Source organism: Gavia stellata, chromosome 4, assembly GCF_030936135.1.
Source record: "Gavia stellata isolate bGavSte3 chromosome 4, bGavSte3.hap2, whole genome shotgun sequence".
In the NCBI taxonomy this organism is placed as follows: Eukaryota; Metazoa; Chordata; class Aves; order Gaviiformes; family Gaviidae; genus Gavia; species Gavia stellata.
The window spans coordinates 70,043,598-70,064,570 of NC_082597.1; the positions used below are offsets into that span (position 1 = coordinate 70,043,598).

The 20,973-nt window shown below is 39.2% G+C and overlaps 1 protein-coding gene across 1 annotated transcript in view; it reads right to left on the minus strand.

Moving 5' to 3' along the window:
- Positions 1 to 20,973, minus strand: part of MICAL3 (microtubule associated monooxygenase, calponin and LIM domain containing 3) — a 136,521-nt gene that overhangs the window by 95,881 nt on the left and 19,667 nt on the right. The window contains exons 2-11 of the mRNA XM_059816307.1: positions 15,200 to 15,575; positions 8,222 to 8,429; positions 6,562 to 6,678; positions 5,761 to 5,862; positions 5,044 to 5,199; positions 4,380 to 4,480; positions 3,439 to 3,696; positions 2,726 to 2,841; positions 1,348 to 1,474; positions 737 to 830 (exon numbers count right to left, since the gene is read on the minus strand). Coding sequence (XP_059672290.1) covers positions 737 to 830; positions 1,348 to 1,474; positions 2,726 to 2,841; positions 3,439 to 3,696; positions 4,380 to 4,480; positions 5,044 to 5,199; positions 5,761 to 5,862; positions 6,562 to 6,678; positions 8,222 to 8,429; positions 15,200 to 15,463 — 1,543 coding nt within the window. The 5' untranslated portion in view covers positions 15,464 to 15,575. The remainder of the gene's footprint in view (positions 1 to 736; positions 831 to 1,347; positions 1,475 to 2,725; positions 2,842 to 3,438; positions 3,697 to 4,379; positions 4,481 to 5,043; positions 5,200 to 5,760; positions 5,863 to 6,561; positions 6,679 to 8,221; positions 8,430 to 15,199; positions 15,576 to 20,973) is intronic.

Sequence of the window (20,973 nt, forward strand, 5' to 3'; positions counted from 1 at the left end):
TCTTTTCTCTTGAAAACTTTCCTTTAAAAGCACTGACCTGTTTTGACCTTGCCTTACTGCAAGATCTGATGAGATTACAGCCTAAAGGAACATGGTTGCAGGCCAAAGAACAAATCAAAAGACCACATAGCCATTCAGCAGTGAAAGGGAGGCTTAGCAGCAAAGTGCCATTCTGAGAGTCCCCAGACACTATCTGGACACCCAAAGGCAAGGTGTGCAAAAGCAAAAGTTCAACATACCCCTCAGGGTACAGGACAAGTAGACAGATACTGAAAATGCTTATCACAAGGCATCTAACTTTCAGAATAATGCAAGCAAAGTGAGCTTTCATTTAGTTAAGCTAAGAGATGAGATTAAGTAAAAGAAAGCATGAACATGAAAGGCTGCGCAAGAAATACCTTCTGTGACGTTTGTAAGAATTCTGAGTTTACTTCTGCACTCTAAGTAAGGACATTGTTATAGGATAAAGGAGGTGAAAAAAATGCTTGCATAAGCAAATATACTTAGAAATATAACAGCGTTATAAAGCAAGGGAAATTAGGCAAACAAAAATATATTTACATGTTAATTGAAACTCGAAAAATTGGAAAATCAGACTATTGACAAAACAATTGCTGGATACTTTTTCTGAACCAAAAAAGACTGGTTAAGTAATACTTTAGAGCCTTGCTGCTCTACGTCCTGCACTAATCGAGCTCCAGAATACCAAAAGGAATAGAGCAGTAGCCAGGCCTACCATTCCGAGTCAGCTTTGGTGTCCTGGAGTTCACAAAGTTCTCTATTTCCAGGTGAATGTCTTTCAAGTCTCCTGTATTATACAAGTGACGTACCTAAAATGACACCAAAAAATCTAAAATTACAAACATTCCATGCACCCAAAATCCATAGAGAAAGAGCAGCACAAGAAGGAGCCATCCCAAGGCACAAAAAGGAAGACAAGTACACTTAGGTAGCGGAAATCTCTAGTCCAAGAACCCTAGAACAACAAAGAATAGCTAGTCAGGGCTGAACAGTCTAGCTGACTGCTGCTGTTCACTGGGTACCAAATTGCAATGACAAACTGCTATACTAGATTATTACAAAGAAAATATGTGCACGTGCACACACACACACTTATAGATTTTATGTATCATTACAGCAAGGTTAAAACTGTCAAAATCAAAAATTCCTAAACAGGAATTTGTTGAAGTACAGAGGTCTACTCTTGACTGATATATCTGCCTTTCACTGCTTCCACACTATACTGCCACAGCAGGTCACTATCTGTTCCCAAAACATTAGCATAGCTTCACCTAGGGAAAGACAATGCAGATTGCAAGCGTTCAGAAGCACCATTTGTCCAGTTACCTGCTGCGGCCGCAAGAAGTTGACGTTGATATTGGGATACCGGGTGGCGGGATCAATGCTGTAATGGCTGAAGTTTTTACTCACATTCTCAGGGGTGGTCTGAGGCAGTAGTCTATAAATGCTTTCCCTTGGGAAAATAAAATTTAAAAAAAGTTTGGTTTTTTTTTTTTGGTTGGTTGGTTGGTTTAGGCTTTGTGGGTTGTTTTGTTTTTTAAGAGAGATGCATCACTACTAATACTGCTAAGTCAATCCTGGAGACATAAACATTCAGATCAGACATCTAACTACGTCAGACATTGAATAGCTAAGTTTCAGTGTAAGTGTATTAAAATCCGCAATTTAATACAACTCCAGAAATCAAAAGGAGGGAAGAAAACAATACATTAAGCATAACTGAAAGGGTTCCCCACTACAAGAAAGACATTGAGACACTGGAGCAACTCAGGAAGAGGGCCACCAAGGGGACTGGAGCACTTGCCCTGTGAAGAGCAGCCAAGGGAACTGGGTTTGTTCAGCATGCAGACGAGAAGGCTCAGGGAAGCTCTTACTGCTGTCTGCAAATGCCGAATGGAAAGGTGATGGAAGTCTGGCTCCAACTGCAACATTATCATCTTCACCATTTTTTTAAACCCAAACAAATGGAACTTTAAATATCCCTTGTGCCATTTATACAATTTTTAAAATGATACTACGGTTCCTGATGGTCAGAAGTTGCAGTTGCTTAAGTTTAAAATAGGTTCTATTAGACCTTGCTTTTACTTACTCCATTTTTTAATTACCCAAGTTCTGATCTTTAAGATATCACCTTGAGTCACCAAAACAACACTCAACCAAGGACGATAAAAACATCAAAAGCTCAATACTCCAAAAGAAACACAAGATGCTGTTTGGCTTTTATGAAACAAAGTGATCAGTTTAGAAGAATTTGAAATAAAAGTAGGTCTTAGCTTCCTTAAAAAAAAATCATAAAAGATATTTACAAGATAATAGGGGACAGCAAGAATTTTTGTCTCTGGTACTTTAAAGGCACCTACATCTTCATCTGCTTCACTATTGCAAGGCTGGTGACAGTAAGTCAGGCTCACTTTGTCCATGTAGTATCAGCAAGCACCAAAAAAAGACTTCGTCTAATCTGTTTTTAAAACTAGGACCAAGAGCATCTGCAACATTTCTTATTCCTCTATAAATATACTTCAGTTTATCAGCTCCTTAGCAATTTTTTTCTTTGACTTAATTATACCCATAAGCATCCTCTAAAAACAGTGAGAATTTGTATCTCCCATTCTGTCTATATATTTGTACTAGAATAAACTGGAATGAATGATGAGACATTGGAGGATTAGCTTAGAACTGAAAGTGAATTTATTTTCTCTATTACCTTTCTGCAAGAACTTCCAAAGGACTAGCTCCAAGTGACCAACTTCGTACCATCCAAGCAGAGTCCATTGCAGCCAAAAATCCCCTGGCTATTCCAGTTCCCATTGGCCAAAATGGCTAATATTTTAGTTTACAAAAAAAGCAGAGAAAGGAAAAGCATCAGTTAGGGAAAATTTTAAACAAGTATCAAGAATATATTCAGATGGTAATCTGCTGGGAAATTATAGCTCAGTAATCAGCTTAAAGCTCCACTCCTGCTGGGCTAGAGGAAGCCAGATGTATGGTGAATTGCCCATGAGCTCCCCCAAAGCCCATGTTCCTCTATTTCCAACAACAATTCATAGCCTGTAGTGCTTTAACAGCTTCTCTTCAAGAATGTACTTTTTAACCAACTACAAAATGCCAATTATTAACAGGCCTACAGCAGGCTCTGTAGAGAGTCTAACTGTCCCAATAAGAAACAGATGGAACAGACATAACTTCAGAAAAAAAAATCTCTGCACACATTTTCTTAAGCAAGATCATTGCCATCCTAAATACTCTGTTTTCCCAACACTCCTACCCTTCCTTCAAACCTCCCACTTTATTATATAATAAACAGCAGTTTCCTTATAGTAACTATCTTATAGGCAGCGCATACTTCAGTGATGAGTGCAATGGCTTGTGCTTATGCTTCAATTCACTGTTTACACATGGTAAGTTTAAAACACAAACCTCTAAGAGACTGTCCCCAACCAGTGCCACAAGTAACTGATGGCCATTCTGCTCTCGCACCAGGGCTGCGTTCTCCGATGCATACATGCACGTGAAGTCAAACATGGCCACATCTGGCTGACCATAGTGATTGATGGCAAAGTCCAGAGATGGCAGCTGCTGATTAGTAGAGAAGTCAGCTGCTTCTCTGGCATAGTTTAGCAAAGCCTCCTGGTCCACATTCTCCCGTGAGAGTAATAACTCCGTGTCAGCATAATCCTACCAAAAAGAGAAAATTAAAAGTGAAATAGCCAAATCCACAAGTTTATTTTAAGACCGGTATATACAATATTTGGCATTAAAACTCCTACAAATCCACTGATACAGGTTTGCCCTCTAATTTCTTTCATTCCTATCTGTGTTTATGCTTCCAAAAGAAAATTTATACATCTTTTAATGCAAACAGTAATCAGTCCTACTAGCATTTCTGACTGTGAAAGGGCTAAGAAATTTCTGAGCATTTCTCTTCACACACTTCAGACAAAAGGCACAAGAGCCCAATCCTTATTTATTCATTTGTGGCCAAACTACTTTTAAATCAGCTTCTGTCAGAATTACATATTTCCAACACTTTCTTCACTTCCTGCTGTTTCATTCCCATAAAATGAGGGAAGCTCAACTAAACTATCAAAGGTTCTTTGAGCATATTTTATCTTAACATGAAAGAAGCCCCCAAATCTACAAAGGAATACAAATTTGGAGAGGACAGATCTTGTAACACCCTTCTGATGGCCCAAAATACTTCAGAAGGGCATTAACCACATATATTCGTGGTCTAAAATACACCTGTATAAAAACATTACATGGTGAAAGAGGATAATGTTTCCCTTTTTTCAGCATACCGAAAGCAAATTGTACCAAAATCTTAGTTTATAGAGAGTATAGTAAAAGTTAATACCCACATGCCGTATCACTCCTTTTTCCAGCAAGCTCTGTTTTTTGGCAGTCATGACAAAGTAGTGTGTATCGTCTTTGTAGTAGACAATGTTCTCCAAGTCAATACCTTGTGACAGAACAAAAGACATGGTAGTGAAGGAGCAAGTTACATGTTACATGTAACACGAGCTCTATCAGAAGAAAGTAAATTGAAACTACATGGTTAGAAAGCCTTAGAGAGAGAATGCCAAGCAGCTTTCTTCCATGCTTTTGATGACTTTAAAATATGAATCTTCAACAAACCACAAACACCACATTTCACATGCGTATAGCTACCTCTTAAAAATAAATTTATCATCATTCTAAGGTTTGCATTCAGATGTGGAGTGCAGGAAACTGAACTCAGGATTCAGACTTTTCCTATTTAGGGCTCAGATTTCCTGAAAACCTTCAGGGAAATAAGTTCTTCACTTCTGAGCAAAAATGACACACATCAGAATGATACACATCTGCTTTGTACAGCTGTATAGAACAGCTGTAAAAATGGGGAAGTCAGATTTCAAAGAGAGACAGCAGCGACTGCCTTCCTTGCACAAGATGTTCATCTATTGATTAAACACGATACCTGAGTTACAAAGTTGTAATAAAGACAAACAGTTTTCCCTGGGAATCTGGTAATTGCTGACAAACCTGTGGCTTCTCGCAGATCCTGGAAGAACTTCTGGTTGAATATGAAGGCCACACCGCTGATCTCTTCTACTTTGGCTTCAGCTGTGGTGTTGCGATTGATGAAGTTTGCTGTGATAGCAATTGCTAGTTTACCACGGAACTCTTTTCGGCGAAACCCTACAAGAAGGATAAAGTAGTAACACTGAAAAATAGAGCATACCTTCAGAGAAGGCTCAGCATGCCATAGACAAGTGCCCTCACAAAATAAAGAGAGAATGGATCTGATGAATGACAAACTCCTCCACAGAAAAAGCAACAATTGCTTCATCAGAAAAATAAAAGCTCTTGTTTAGGGAAAAAGCTCCCCTCTCTTACCTCTTTTCCAAAAACTGAAACTGGCATCAAAAATATTAAGATAGAATTCTCCTCTACACAGAATAATATGCAACACTTCAATTCCTACTCCCAAAAGTAAGAGCTACAACACTACTCAACTAAAGAAAAAATGTAGGAAAAATGATCCAGGTCAAAACACCTAATTCCATTGCTAGTAGATAGGAAGAGGAAAAAGATGACCTATGTGTCTTTGAAACAAATGGACTTTTACACGGACTTTTACTCTCCCTTTCACTAGTCAAATGTCTTTGCAGATTTTGATCGGGATGTTAAAAGCCATTTTTGTTCTAACCAATTTAAGAATAAGTTCTATTTGAAAGCGAATTACGGACACACCATTACCTTCCAAGGTGTTCCTCCTGCCATCCCCTCCAATGATCACTTCAAACTCATACTCAGACACTGGATGGGTTTTTGGGTGGACCAATGCACGCCAACCTATTCCTGTTGATAAACTCCAAGTTAATGACAATAAACAGTGCTCATAATAGAACAAATACATAAAACCACTTCTTACTATCCATAATCCCTTCGTTACACAGTCAGTGAGGATACACTGCATGACAGCTATATTGTTGACAAGGCTATTGCTGACTTGCATAGCCACTCTGTGTGAATCAGAGGCAGAGACAGCTCTGGTAAAAAACCCCTATTACCTTTAAGGATCACTACAACCTTTATAGCTTCTCTACTATCTGTTCAGTTAACAGGATGCCAAAAAACAAGTAATCCACCATTTCCCATGGTGATCAGAAAACAAGTTTCATGAAGATACAAAAAGCATAACACAGATAATTCACTGATATAAATATCTTCAGTGAATGCAAGGAAAGGAGTTGTTTTAAAAAGGTATCTTCTAATTGTAATAGGCTTAAGTCTTTTAGGAGCAATTACGATTTACTGTGTCATGGTCTATTTCTGCGTAGTACTTCAGGTGATTTTGTTTTATATAGTAACTAATATGGATTTGTCACTAGAAAGAATAAATTCTACTAAAAATTCAAGCAAAAGTGTATTAATAATTACTCTCATTAGTGGAGCACGAGAAAAGGATTTAGAATCATAAGCAGGGTTAAGGAGCAGGAGTCTGTGTATCCTACCATAACCTCCCCTTTCTCTACTACCCATTTCAATGCTACTTGCTTTCATTCTCCTGATCCTCCGGAGGGTAAACAAGTCCCTGGAATTCCACATTGACATGGATCTCTATTCCCAAGATCAAGGCAACCTTCAAAAGGATAAGCTGGAGCTGACGGATACCTGCAAAAAAGCAGACGATAAAGAAATAAAAGAAAAAGAAAAGAGCACAAGTACCCATGCATCTCTGTTTGACATTACTGATAAACTGATTTAAAGGCCAGCTGCTACTTTCTTTTTCCCACTGTGTTCCCAGCACTTCATCCAGGCAGCACTGGTGTGTAATATCACGGCATGCCAAGAAACTTCTATATAGCTGAAACCCCAGCCCTTTTCAAAGAATAAAAAGTACATAATTTTTTTATGTTTCAGTCCCCAAATCAGCAACAAGGGAAACAACCAGAACATGCACTGCAGGAGGGGGAGGGAAGAGAGCACAAGCAGGACTGCACTTCTGTCACAGATGGCAACTAGCCATTTGGTCAGCTTAGCTGTAATACTGACCTGCACCTTCATCCTAACACCTCTGGGTTAGTGAGGGCATAGTAAGTTCCTCACCACCTCTTTCCTCACCAGTTAATATAGGTAGCAGGTATGAAAATGACAGCGTGCAAACTCTATTAATTCAAAGGAAGACACCTTACTATCATGTTTCAGATACTGAAATGAAAAAATGCTCCACCTAAATACTAAATTTCAGCTGTGCTGAGGTACAAAAGAAGACAACAGGCATAAAGTAGTGGAAGAATAAAAATTACAAAAAACTGGAAGGGAAAAAGCAATCTGCAAGACTGACGTTCCAAAGATTTTCCAGTTTTACCATTCATTGTTAAAAAAAAAAAATAAAGAGCAGTTTTTGCTTCGTACAAGAAGCCAAATCTTATCTACTATGTTTGTGCCTTTTTGTACTTCCTACTTATGCCCACTGGAGAACACAGACTGGTGGGCAACACCTTGCTGTGCCATGTCCAGTAAATTTTTTGGAAAAAACTCAAATAAAAACCAAAAAAACCAAACCAACTGAAAAACAACTCCTGCTCCACCAAAGCATTCAGCTTTCAAAGGAGACTGATTTCTCAGAATTTGAGAATCATCAAAATTATTCTCTTTTTTAGTATGTAAACCTCTATTTAATCAAAACTTATTCATAGGCTGACAGCGTTCTTGAAAATATCTTCAACACTCTTCCAAAAATTAACAAAGCCAAAATTGTTCCTCCTTTTTCCAGGCCAACATTCACAAGAATGTTCAAAAGCATTCGGTTAATTTTCTTTTTCGCAAGTCACTTACAATGCTCAAGAGAAACAGAATAATGTGGCAGCTGCAGGAATGTAACAGCAAAACTATGAAAATTATCCATTAAAAAAAAAGGTTTGAACCTTAAATGTACTTTTCAGTTTAGGAGAAAGATATGCCTTGGAAAGTAATAGGTGTAAAAGATGATAGATAAATATTGCATGTGTGCTAACCTCGAGGCACAGTGTATTTCTTTCACATCCAGGTGTAGCCCAAAATGCACTATGCAAAGGTAATGCTGAATCGTACCATAAGGACTTGAAAGCAGTGATTGGTGTAGGCTGAATTTTAACGAGTTACCCCCATGCCCTCACCCACCTTTCCCCTATGAAGAACAAGTACTGCTGTGTCCAGCAGCAGCTGTACTTACTGATATGGTCTATCGATCCCGCACAGAATTTGCCATAAAACTTTTTGGCGCCAAGACCCCTCAAGTCATGTATGGTGAATGGCCACAAATGCAGCACGTTATTGCGGGAAAAGGCATCCCTCTTTTCTATGACCACCACCTTGGCTCCTAGGAATGATAGGTCGATGGCTGTACGAAGGCCACAGGGTCCAGCCCCAATTATCAGACACTGCAAAACAACCAGCACAGAGTAACTTTATAGTCCTAGGAGGAAAAAGATATTTTTACCACAGCTTCCAAGCATCCCATGGCTCTTAGGAGTAAGTGCTCTTTGTCTGCAACATAGGCTGACATTTCAGATCAGTTTTTTTATTGTTACCTGCCATGCTCTGCCACCGATATGTTAAAGCAGTTACTGCAACCTGAAAACAAAGCATATCACAGAGCAGTGAAAAGTTTGGAGAAGCAGGCAAGTCACCTGCCTCTTTTAAACCCTTGTTTTAAGAAAAGATGCCAAGGCATACTCTCCAAGCTATGTAAGCACCTGGAGAACAGCAGTATTTCTGAAGGCTTCTCCCCCTCAATTCCATCCATGTCCTTTTTTCTTAAAAAAGATGATGCAGTGTTTTCCTCTCATCTTCCAAAGCTGGAGCTGGCCTTTCTTGAGAAAATTTTCAGTAACACCAAAAATTCCTCATCATCACTGAGTAGCATAGCAATGGCTAAGGCAGATAAATACAAGATATGCTAGTCTTTTTACAAACATCGTCATTTAGGGCAGCACAGACAATAGTCAAGTCAGGGCACTCTAACTTATGCCTATGCTGGTGCTTCTACTATTGCAGCAAAGGAAACTTCAGGAAAGTAAATATAATGTAAATATGATCTTTGTATGACTAGACAACTTTTATCAGAATACGTTTTCTCCAATCTGAACTTTGTCATATCAAAGGTCTTTGATCTTCTCATATCTTTTTCCACTCTTTTTCCACAAACACTATCAGAGGCTAATAAACAACTTGAGAATGTAAAATACTTGCATATCTAGTGTTAGGGGTACTTTCAGAGAAACGAATGACACAGCATGATCATTTCTTTTAAGATTAAAAAAACAAGGTAGTCAGCTGACACTTCTTACCCACAGAAACTGAGGTCCACAAATAAAGTTGGCATGGTTACGTGCATTCACAGGAATATAGCACACAGTCCATTTTGTCATATTTTTTTACCTTGATTTCTATTGAGTATAAACCAGACCCACAGAATAAAGACCTTGCTACAGTGGTGACTGCTGTTGCCATGTGAATATTTTCCAGATATTTACATACCCTTATGGCTGGACAACAAAGCCCTTTGAGAAATTCTTAAGTATGCTAAAACTTAACCAGAATCCAACCTTCTGATAAACAGCCTATCCCAAAGCAAAGTTCTTTGTTCTTTGGTCGTCCCCATATGCCAGTTTTTACAGGTTGCCACATTTTCACCAGTTATTCACTGGGGCATAAATTCTGCAGATGATGTGAAACTACAAATATAAAGCCTGAATGATGAATAGAAGAGTACAAGTTACAGCAATGGCGACATAACAACTGAGATACAAATTCAAAGTAAGACTACTGTATAAGATAAGAAGTCACATAACTCTGAGGGCAGAGATCCAAGTCTAGAGCCAAGGGAAGGGAAGAATAACAGCACTCCTTCTTTAGTAGCTTCAGGAACCTCAAGGCATATGGGAGAAAAGGCAAGCCCAACCGCTGAGCTATTAAATTTCAAAATAGACTTGTATATTGAACAAGTGTCCAACTCGTCATTTGTTAAAAGGAATAATCAACTAGGGTCTAATATATTCTTCCAATTTGATACTGTTTTCTTTGTGGATAAGTATAACTCTCAAACACCACTTAGTCTTTCCTTTTTTAAACTTGCAAGAAAATTAGCTGAGCATATCATATTTATTCAGGTATTAATTTTGCTCATCTGACAACTACAATCTTCAAAGAGACTGGATTTAATAAGCAACAAGACCACATTAAGTTGGGTGACTTATTCTTTGATAACTTTTTCCCATATGAAATAGTTACAATGGAGTACATAACAGCAAAGGAATTGTACTAAAATCGAACTGTTCAAACTCAGGTCCATGTAATCAAATTATAAATTAATTGCCTGTAATTTTGTCAGAGAAATGCAAAACCATTTTTTTCTCTACAACCTTCCCCCTGCCCCCAAACAAGGATGTGGTTAACAACATCTAGGTTATGTTTAAGACTCTGAATGTTCTGAATGTAAAATATATGATACTCAGTGAAGTAATTCATGGACAAAGTTGCCTTTTTTTTTTTTTACCATCACAAAAATATTAAATTATGTTGTTATAAAACACATTTTAAGCACAATTAAAAACAGAAGAAAAGATTCTGCTCCCTTTTCCACCTCTAACACTTCTTCCAGTTTCAGATCTCTCGTAGAAACGTACCTTCTGATACTCTCACAGGCAGCAATAACTACATGAAATGCCAAGTACAGCCAAGTAAATAAAGGCAGCTACTGCTCTTCCTTGTTCCCTTTCCCCTCAATGACTCTGAGCAACTGCTGCAACTCCATGCACTAAAGCTGTCTCACCCCTCAGAAACACTTCTTGCCCAAGATCTTTCAGACAGATTATATTAAGTTTTCAGTAACACCACCGTGGTAATGGAACATTAAATGCAAACTGAAATCCTGTATTCTCTGTATAACCAATGAAGAGAGAGCACCATTTGTAACTGTTTACATCTGAACAAACCATCACGTCCAAGTCTTGCCTTCATGAACGCTGATTATCTGAATTTTGGTTAACCTGGATGCTGGCCATGTGCTGCACTCACTGCCTAACTACTGCCCAACTCCAGTCACAGCACTTCACCCCGACCAATTTTTAAATGGGCAAGTAAGAGCTACGCTACAGAGGACAAGAACTTCAAAACTGGTGTATGTTCAAGTGTATAGAAGCTGAGCTTACTAAAGAAATTACTGACTTCTGTTCTGATAACATGGCTAAAACCGTAATCTTTATTCTAATATCTATCATCTCCACATGCACACTTAAATTTCTGTATTTTTTAATCAGTGGTTTCTAAAGTACATTAAACATCAGGAATATAAAACTAAGTGAGATAGGAAACATCAAATCAGATATGATTCAGTTCTCAAAAGGCCTCCATGTTGAATAGTTATGATTAGCTCTTAGGAATTACATATAAGCACTTAATGGCAGATACTATTAGGATAGGAAGAAAGTAATTAACAAGAAACATATGGAAAATATAAAAAGAATACATATATTTATAATTTCTTTACATTAAAAATTTCAACATATTTTATATGTAAAGCCATACAAAAATAATTTATCATCACAGGTATATATTAAGACATACTAATGAAAAAAATTTAACTAAATTTCACTTTCTCTCAGCTACTAATTTCACTACCCAAAAAAACGTGAATCCCAAATCCACAGTCCTATATGTTTCTGGGTTGGGGCAGAGGGGGTGCCACCTTTAATTTATTCATCATTCACCCTTTTTACTTGTGTTTCTATACAGCATCTCACCAACAGCTTCTTAGAAACACTGGCAAATTATTCTCTGGCTTGCCTTCACTCCCCCTTCCTCTTTTCCTTTACTCTTTCTCTTCTCCTTGTCACTCACACAGGAGAGCAGCTACGGAATAAGCCTTCCCTTTCCTCTAGGAGAGACCAGTTCAGTGTGATCACTGACACGTCCACTGCAGTCATTCCCTCCTCCGACCCCTCTGGTCCTTCACACCAACACCAGCAAGTTCTGAGGTTTATCTGTCATCATTAAATGAGGGAGAGTCACGCACGACCCCATGCATCTCTCTACTTACCTCGCCACCAGCTCATCTCCAAGATCATCGCATGCCACTTCTACAATCACTCTCTTGATCCCATTTCTCCAATTCCATCCTACACTCTCTCTAGCTTGGCTTTGGTGCATGAAATAGGCTAAGCTTTTGGACTATAGAAAATCTCTAGCAAACTCTTCAGTCAAACATCACTCCCAGTATGCGTTACCCCTTTTACCCACTTTTCAACTGCACTTGAAGAGATGTTTTATAGACAGTTGGCTATATGTGTTTCTTCAAAGTGTGTCCTTTTCTGATTTCTTTTAAGACTCAGTACTCCTCTATGTCTCCAGCTGTTCTTTCAGAGCACTATCTGAAGGACTTCCCTCATTTCTCCCACTCCTCTCACCGCCAACTTCCTACAGGGCTTCGCCCACCATCTCTTTATCATCTTCCTCTACAATTTGCCTTTGCATCACCTCATTCACAGGCACTGGTTCAATCAGCTTGTCAGTGCTGTAGATTCACAGAACTTTCTGTCCAAGCTAAAATCTCTACCTTTCTAATATCTCCTCATGGCTGCCTAGTCATCGGTTCAAGCCCAACATGATAAAATGGAGCTCTAATGTTCTTCTAAACTCACCTCACCACTTCCCTTTTAGATAAGCGTCACAATCTCGAATACTGTGTTCAGTTTTGGGCGCCTCACTACAAGAAGGACATTGAGGTGCTGGAGCATGACCAGAGAAGGGCGACGAAGCTGGTGAGGGGTCTGGAGCACAAGTCTTATGAGGAGATGTTGAGAGAGCTGGGGTTGTTTAGCCTGGAGAAGAGGAGGCTGAGGGGAGACCTTATCGCTCTCTGCAATTACCTGAAAGGGGGTTGCAGAGAGGTGGGTGTTGGCCTCTTCTCCCAAGTAGCAAGTGACAGGACAAGAGGAAACGGCCTCAAGTTGCGCCAGGGGAGGTTTAGATTCAATATTAGGAAAAATTTCTTCACTGAAAGGGTTCTCAGACATTGGAACAGGCTGCCCAGGGAGGCGGTGGAGTCACCATCCCTGGAGGTTTTTAAAAGACGTGTGGATGAGGTGCTTAGGGACATGGTTTAGTGGTGGACATAGCAGGGTTAGGTTTATGGTTGGACTTGACGATCTTAAAGATCTTTTCCAACCTAAATGATTCTATGAATCTATTTTCTGAATGTCTTTCATAGCTGGATGTCAACCTCCACTCGTACCTATTTTTTTTTGTATGTCCTCATAATCAAGCACTATCAAAGTCATATACTTATTCTTCCATTAGACCTCTTCCTTCATGTTGCATCTCTATTACTGATGCAACCCTTTCTTCAGTGTTAACAAGTACAGTCTGGCCCACTAAGATATATTCAGAGGCCAGATGCAAAATCACTCTTTTAGACTATTACTTCAAGTAAGTTAAAATACCTCTACATTCTTCCACACCTTGTTCAATCTCTTTCTCATTGAAACATAAGCCACCTGTCTTCGTTCCACAGCCTTCAACACCCTATTTCAGTTCTACCCATCATGTTTCATTCAAAATTAGACCAATTCCTGAATTCAATGAATGCAAAGTGCAGTCAAGTTTTCAGAAAAACAATTTTGAATTTTTCCCCACGAAGTCCATAGTGCTTGGAAGGTTTATTCCTAAATACACACCAAAATCACTACATTTATCTTCCTGTAAGTCCTTCCTTTCTTACGCTGCCTGAAAAATATAAACCTTAACAGTGGTTGGACTTCTGGAGTGTTGAAGCTAGTGCCCACTGTGATGACCAACACTGCCTAATTGTTCTATTGTTTTCCAAGTTCATCTATATGCACCTACTATCTATAACCTGATGTACCAATTGTAAACTTTTTGAGGAAAGCATTATCTTTACAAGACCTAGGACAAGCGGACCTTGGTCCATTAGTAATTTTCCCAAGTGTTATTGTAGTGATTAATTATAAATGCCACCATCCATAAGAAAATGGCCATTGGAAAGTGAAACAGAATAAACAATCAAGAAACTAACATAACTTTCTAACATCTAGTTGGGAATTAAACTTCAGTCCACAGATCTGAAATGACTGACATACCCTGAACAGGATATATTCCCCCCTCAGTTCTCTTCTGAGGAATTAGTCATTAATTCCTCCTATTAAGATATTTCCTTCTCCCAAAAAGTGAATATTCAAGAGAAGAAGCAGCATCTATTGTCCTCAGTGAAGGAGGACAGAATCCTGTTCTAATTTTACCATATTCTGCACTATCTTCCTTGTTTTTTTAAAAAAGGAAGAATGTATGATTATTTGCAAAAATAACCTATTCCATCCACATTTTGATGAACGATATAAAGAACTGCTTTCAGTAACAACAAAACAAATAAGCTCATACTGTACAGTCTGACAAGGGTGCAGCACATAAATACCAGCTCACAGTAATTCACGTTAAAAAAAAAAGGGGTGTGTGTGTGTAAAAGCAGGAATTCCTGCAGTAAATACCGCACATACCAACCTTTTAAAAGGAATTGGTATGAGTTTCCACCGCATTTTTTTTTCTCTGAACCTGGAATACCAGTGATTACTTTCTAAATAATGGTAAATAGAATATTTTGCCAAATTGGCACGAAAGTTCACTTTTCTTGAGAGACTCATGAGAATTTTCAAATTAAAATTGGAAATTTCCAAACATACATAATTTTATCTAGACTGCAACAGCAAATTTCATGTCCCTGTTACTGTCTAGTAAAAAACGTAAAAAGAAAAAAAAAGCCTACCAAGATTAAAGGTTTACCAATTAAGATGTTCTAACCCATCTGTAGTACTGATGTCACAAAAATGTAAAACATAGCAACTTGCAGGCTGCTTCTCCTGAATAAATTACAAATATTCTGGTCATTCCCAAGGATTTCCATTTAGTTTCCCCTATTCAGGTGGGCAGTTGAATTTGGTAGTAGCAAACACAATTTTTGATTGAGAGTCAAATGTTAACGAATTGTGACTGTATTATAAATAAATAATACGTGTGAGAACATTCCTAAATCTTCCCTGGGCTTATACTGACACCAGGCAAACATCTTTCTACATCAATAATAGTCACGGCAAGACACAGTAATAGTCGTCTTGACCACCGTGAATAAATCTCTTACCTTTGTGTTGGCGCATGCTTTCCCCTTCTTATAGTCCTTATGGCTGCCTCTTTTATCCAATTTGGCCCACAAGGCTTTGGCTTTCCAGTAATTTAGCTTGGACTTGAGTTTGTGATAGAAAGAACGATAGTCCTTTGGCTTTAGTTCTAGGTAGTCACAGAGCTCTTGGAAAGCCTTGAGAGTCCCCTTGCAGGTTGAAGCCTGGACAAATCTGTCAAAGAGAACATGAGCCTGGTTCACCTTCTCATTCTTACTTTCCTCCATGCTTCACACTTCTCAGCTGCCCTGGGGGGCAGCTGTTCTCTTCCAGTCTGCCAGATTTCCCGATGTTGCTCTGCTGAGCCACTTTCACCTCTGGCTTACAAGCATTATTAACCTATAAAATAAAAAGAAGAAAATGAAACTGAGTTTGCTCTTTTTTTTTCCGCACCACCCCCCCCCCCCCCCCGCCCCCCAAATTTTGTCTAAGGCTGCTGAACTGAGAGCCCAGATTCTCAGTAACTAATAAAGCATTGACCCTAAATAAGTCAACTCATCAATACCCCGAGGAGTCCTGCCCAACCTGACTGAAGGGGAGCCTTCCAAAGCTCACTGATCCTCACTGCAGACAGTGGGACATCTCGCCTCTGTTAAATCACAAAATACTTTACCTGAGCCAGTCCCTGGGAAGTTTTATCAGAACTCATTTCACATGAACAGCAGAGAAGTTACAAGTAAACTGGCAGATGTTATATGATGTTTGGAAGTAGGCAGAGCTTTTAAAACAAAAGGTAGACTTACTAATGTAGCAGTCACTGTGATAACTAGATCACTGTGGTAACACCACAGCAATGGTTACGTGCTGGTCTTAAAAACACTACTAACCACAAAGTACTTTAGGAGTTGGTATTCCACCAGTAAAATAAGTTTTGGTTCCTTCATTCTAAAAGGACACGCGTCTTTGCTCATGAAAAATAGAGAAGAGGAAAGAGGATGGCATAACACAAGCTGATATCTCTGTCAGAGTCCTTGCAAACACTGCTTTTGTACAGTGAGATAACAAACCCAGTGATGGCTACTGCAATCCTAGAAAGAAGTTAAACCTGCTAATAGCAATCAAATGCTTAAGAAAAGCAGGACTGAAAAAAATGCCTGTCTGTATTGCATCAAGCAGTATAAACATTTGCCTTACCTAGAGTCTATGCATATATTCCTGTCAGTAAGCAAGCGGCATAAGAGTGAAATGTAGCTGATGCATGATCCTCATGAGATTCTCACAGTAGTTCCTCTATTCTGTGGTTTTCAACTTCTTTTGATATGCAGGTCCCTATAAAATTTTAGGTGGTAGCTGGGCTCCTCAGCAGATTAAATATGCTAACAGGAGGTCTGCTACTCTTAGTTGCTTTTCTGGGGTCCCTCAGAAGCAGCCTACAGACCTACAGAATTGCTTGTTTGGATCACAAATAGCAGATTTTGTTTAAAGAATAGATATTTTCTCTCACTCTCTCTCTTTCTTTTATATGTAATAAATCTCTTTCTTCCTTTTATACATAACACTAAGTACATACATATTACTCTGCTCTCTAAGAAAGAATAGTTCTGTCTTCAATAGGAGGGCAGCATGGGAACATATGTGGGATTCCATTTACTATGGAAGTAAAAGAATTTTGGAGGTTCTTTTTGTCCTTTTGTTTTTTTTATAAAGGATATTAAGGTAAAAAAGGAAATATGTGGACTTGGATAAAACCTTTTACATTCTCACCAGCTCTTTTCCTGCTTCCAGCAGACAGGAAGCCAAGTCAAACATTACAGCTCATGTCTCTTCCCCTGCCATATGACAGCTCTGCAGCAGTTTATTTGGGCACTCCTGCATTTCACCCTAACGTGGTATTTATTGCTTACGTTTAGAAACAGCAAAAGAGACCTGGAAACCTTTACATACAACCGCAAACTGCTTGTTATTAATAATAAAAACAAAATTTCCTACAGAAGCCACAATACAACAATGGGTTATACCGGAGAGTGTGATTCTGACTTTATTAGGACAACTGCCTTAGAGGACTCTGTACACATGAAGCTGATTTTCTAACTGGCTGATAGTGATGCCATGTCCATATCAGTACTGCTCATTAAGCAGGATGGAACTAACTGTTTTCCTTATTTTTAATCTTAACTTCACTGTTGTGAAGCTGGAAACGTGCTCCAGGCTTGCACCTCAGGGTAACCACTGCACTACTGCAGAGGTCTAAGACACTGTGCTTTAAGCCTGTTTCTCCTCTTCTGTTCTCAAGAATAATGTTATAAAGAGCTCCAACAAATCACCTCTTACACTGAAGGAGTAATTTCAGTGCATCTGTGTAATACAGATACAGCAAAACACCTACAGTCTAAAGCCATATGCCTCATTAATCAGCACAATGTTGCAAGTTGAATGCTATTTTGTGTTATGTTTCCCCCACCCCTTGCACCCGACTCTGCCACACAAACACTCACTTTACACCAGCACTTCAGGTGACTGATGCTTCCCAAGAAAAAGCAATAGAAGTTACATGATCTAAATTCAGTGGAGTGGCAATTTAAGTCTGTTAGTCCACAGTCCATTACTGATATATCCAGATATAAGGACAACACAGGTTTCATTTCTTACTCTTGCTTCTATTGTACTCTTTCATCACAGGAGTAAAGCGGCACTGGTTCTGCACTGCTCGGAGAGACTCCAAAGTTAAAATCCAACCTACTTTCATTCTAGGAACTTACTGCTTTGTGTTCAAGGTTTGCCAAGCCAGGAAACAAACTTGCAAAAGCAGGTCATTTTACACAGCGCAACCCAAACAGCATGTTAGCATAGCAGCTCTGCCGACATCCCATTTCATGCAGGATATGAAGCCAGTTATGCCCACAGGTTGAATGCGGAGGCTTCAATCACTGCAGTTAGTCACTCCCCAGAACTCTGCATTCTTGATGTAAACATCCAAAGCCCTTGGAACCCGCAAGCAACGTGTCAGAGATCATGGAAATTACAGGAGGCAAAGCAAGGGCAGGCAAGAATTATTTGCCAGGTTTCCAGGGTATTTGTATGCCTTGTTGGCTATTCTGCAAGTCTGCAGTATCCTGCATGTTTTGTCTCGAAGCAGCGGATTGCTGACTCAGAAGCTCTGTAAATTCCTTGGCTGGAGTGTCGGGAGAGAAAGACAAAGCCCGTGAAAAAATGCATGCAAGAACAGTGTTCGTGTTGCTATTTACAATAATAGCATGAGGTTGTCACTGACTCATGACTGCAAGTACGCTCAGGATCTCCAGTGCTTGCCCAGGACAAAAGAAACCAATGAAAAACAGGCACAGGCAATGAATAATTCCAGGTGGTGGGTCCTTCCCACAGTCACCACAGATGCAGGAATATGAGTATTTTACCAGATGCATATACGAGAAAGTAAGTCCAGTGCCCTACTTCTGTAAAATGCAGATAGGAAGAGATTTTGCAAATGACACACACAATTAATTTGGTTGTACAAGTTCAAGTTCCTGCAGAAAGTGTTGCAACTGCAGGGCTCCTATGTTCCATGCCAATACACCCCCATTATAGGAGTCACCCTCCCTACATTTTACATCCCGATTTTGTTAGAAGTGCTCATTCAACTAATGACTTGAGCTTGGAAAAATAAAATATTACGAGAATGTATTTTCCAGCATTCTTCTCCATTTTCTTCTGGAGGAAACTATTGATTTAACTCCATCTAAATTCACAGCTTGCTCTGTCTAGCTTAAAACAGCATTTTGAGTAAATAAAACATTTGCCAAAGTAATTGCCCGGCTCCACTTCAGAGTGCTGGCTTTCTCTGAGCACAATGCAAATATTTTCTTATATTTTGGTTATTTCACAGCCAGGCAAACACCACAGATGCACCCTTGACAGACCCTCTGAGAAATCAGAGATCAACAAACTGCAGTACCGTGTGGGATCTGAAAGCAAGTTGGTCCATCAATTATAAAACTCCTGATAGCTCCAACAGCCCCAATTTCCATAGATTTCATCCTTTCCCTAAATTTCCACTTCCCCAGCAACGTTCCCTATGCCCTTGCCTCCCTTTCATGGCCCCTCAGCTTCTGCCTAAGTGAGACTCAGTAACATGCTCTGGAAACTCTGAGATTACTGCAGTACCTAGGCAGCCAGTACACACTTGCAACTTGGCTAGCAAAAGCCTAAGCACAGATTATTGTTAAGCTTATGCTGGAAAGAGTAGGGACACCTATTTTTGTCTCTCTCCTCCACCCAGCCTCCGGTTTTCTTGTAGGAAATCAATTACCTTTGAGAATTCTATTCCCCATCAAACCTGGATGAAAAGTTATTAAGGATGAACTGAAAAGCAGATTGACAAATGGCTCAATCCCATAAACCTACCTTCTTTAGGAAACCACTCTAAAAAAAGGCTTTATTCCAACAAATGAAAAAGCTCTGTTTTCATTTCCAGGATTTGATTTATTTCACTTTTAACTAAAAATAAAGACATGGACTTTGCTACAGTATGTTCATGACTTTCCAAGTGATAACGGGTATCAAAAAGTGCAGGTTTAGGGCAGCGGTAAGACTGTGGAACAGATGGCAAAAAGAGGACAATTTTTATAAGAAAAGCTAAAGCCAGAACTGGCAATTATTTTAGCTCCATATTATGCAGACAAGGAATGGGAAAGCAGGAGGACAAAGGCGTGGTTGCCATTGTTTGCAGCTTCCCTTTTACACCAGATGGAAAAAAGGAACGTCAGCACTGTCCACAGTATGTTTTAAGATGGTATTTAGATCTGGTCCTGTTCATAAAATTCAATACTCAGGCAAATATGCTGGCAAAAAGATGTTTGTGTTTTAATACACTTATCAAACCTGATTTGGCGGGCTTCTGCCCACCATACGGGAGTGAGTCTTTTTGGTCTCCACCTCCTTCCTGTCTACCCCTCTCCCAAGCTAGGACAAAAGTGGCAGAAAGAGAGATCAAATATGAACTTGGTTGCAAATACAGGAACCCATTCTTAAGGAGAAGATCAAAGCACATATACAAACCGTTCACAGAATTCTGACATTCAAAAGTAATAATTTGAAAAGAAATGCAAATTATATCCAAGAACATGGAAACATACAAATACAGAAGTAGTTACAGATAATATTTTGGTTCCCAGATTCATCTCAAGGTACTGAATAAAAATGTGTACGTTTTTCATTACTAACCATTTCTTAAGTGCCACAACATGAGTACTGAAAACATTAGAGCTACAAAATAAAACCTTTTATCTATATGTATTCAACAAACATACTATTCTGCTGCTCTGTCATACACGACTCTCTGATCACAGCAGAGTCCCTGTCCTGAATGAACACCAACATAAAGAAAGAGGCCACGAAATAGATCATCTCTCTTCTTTGGAAGATAAAAAAAGAAATTGTACTGTGGAAGAGGTAGCTGCCTGCCTATAAGACGACAAGGGAATAGTAGGCCATCTGGATAGCTGTCATATTGTAAGACAAGCTTTAAGAAGAACTACTAGCTTAAATGCCTGACACAGCCATATCCTAGGGAGATCCTTCATAGCACAAATCTTCACACTGGGAGACCAGTAACCAATACAGTGATCCCTTCTCACCTAGCACCAACTCACCATCTGGGTGTTGGGGAAGCTGGGGACATTCTTTACATCTTGGAACTGTGACCATGCTATAAAAAAACCACACGGTACTCTACATGCACAGCAAAAGAAAATTTATTTCTCAAAGAAGTAAATGTGCTTTTATTCCAGTGGTAAAAAGT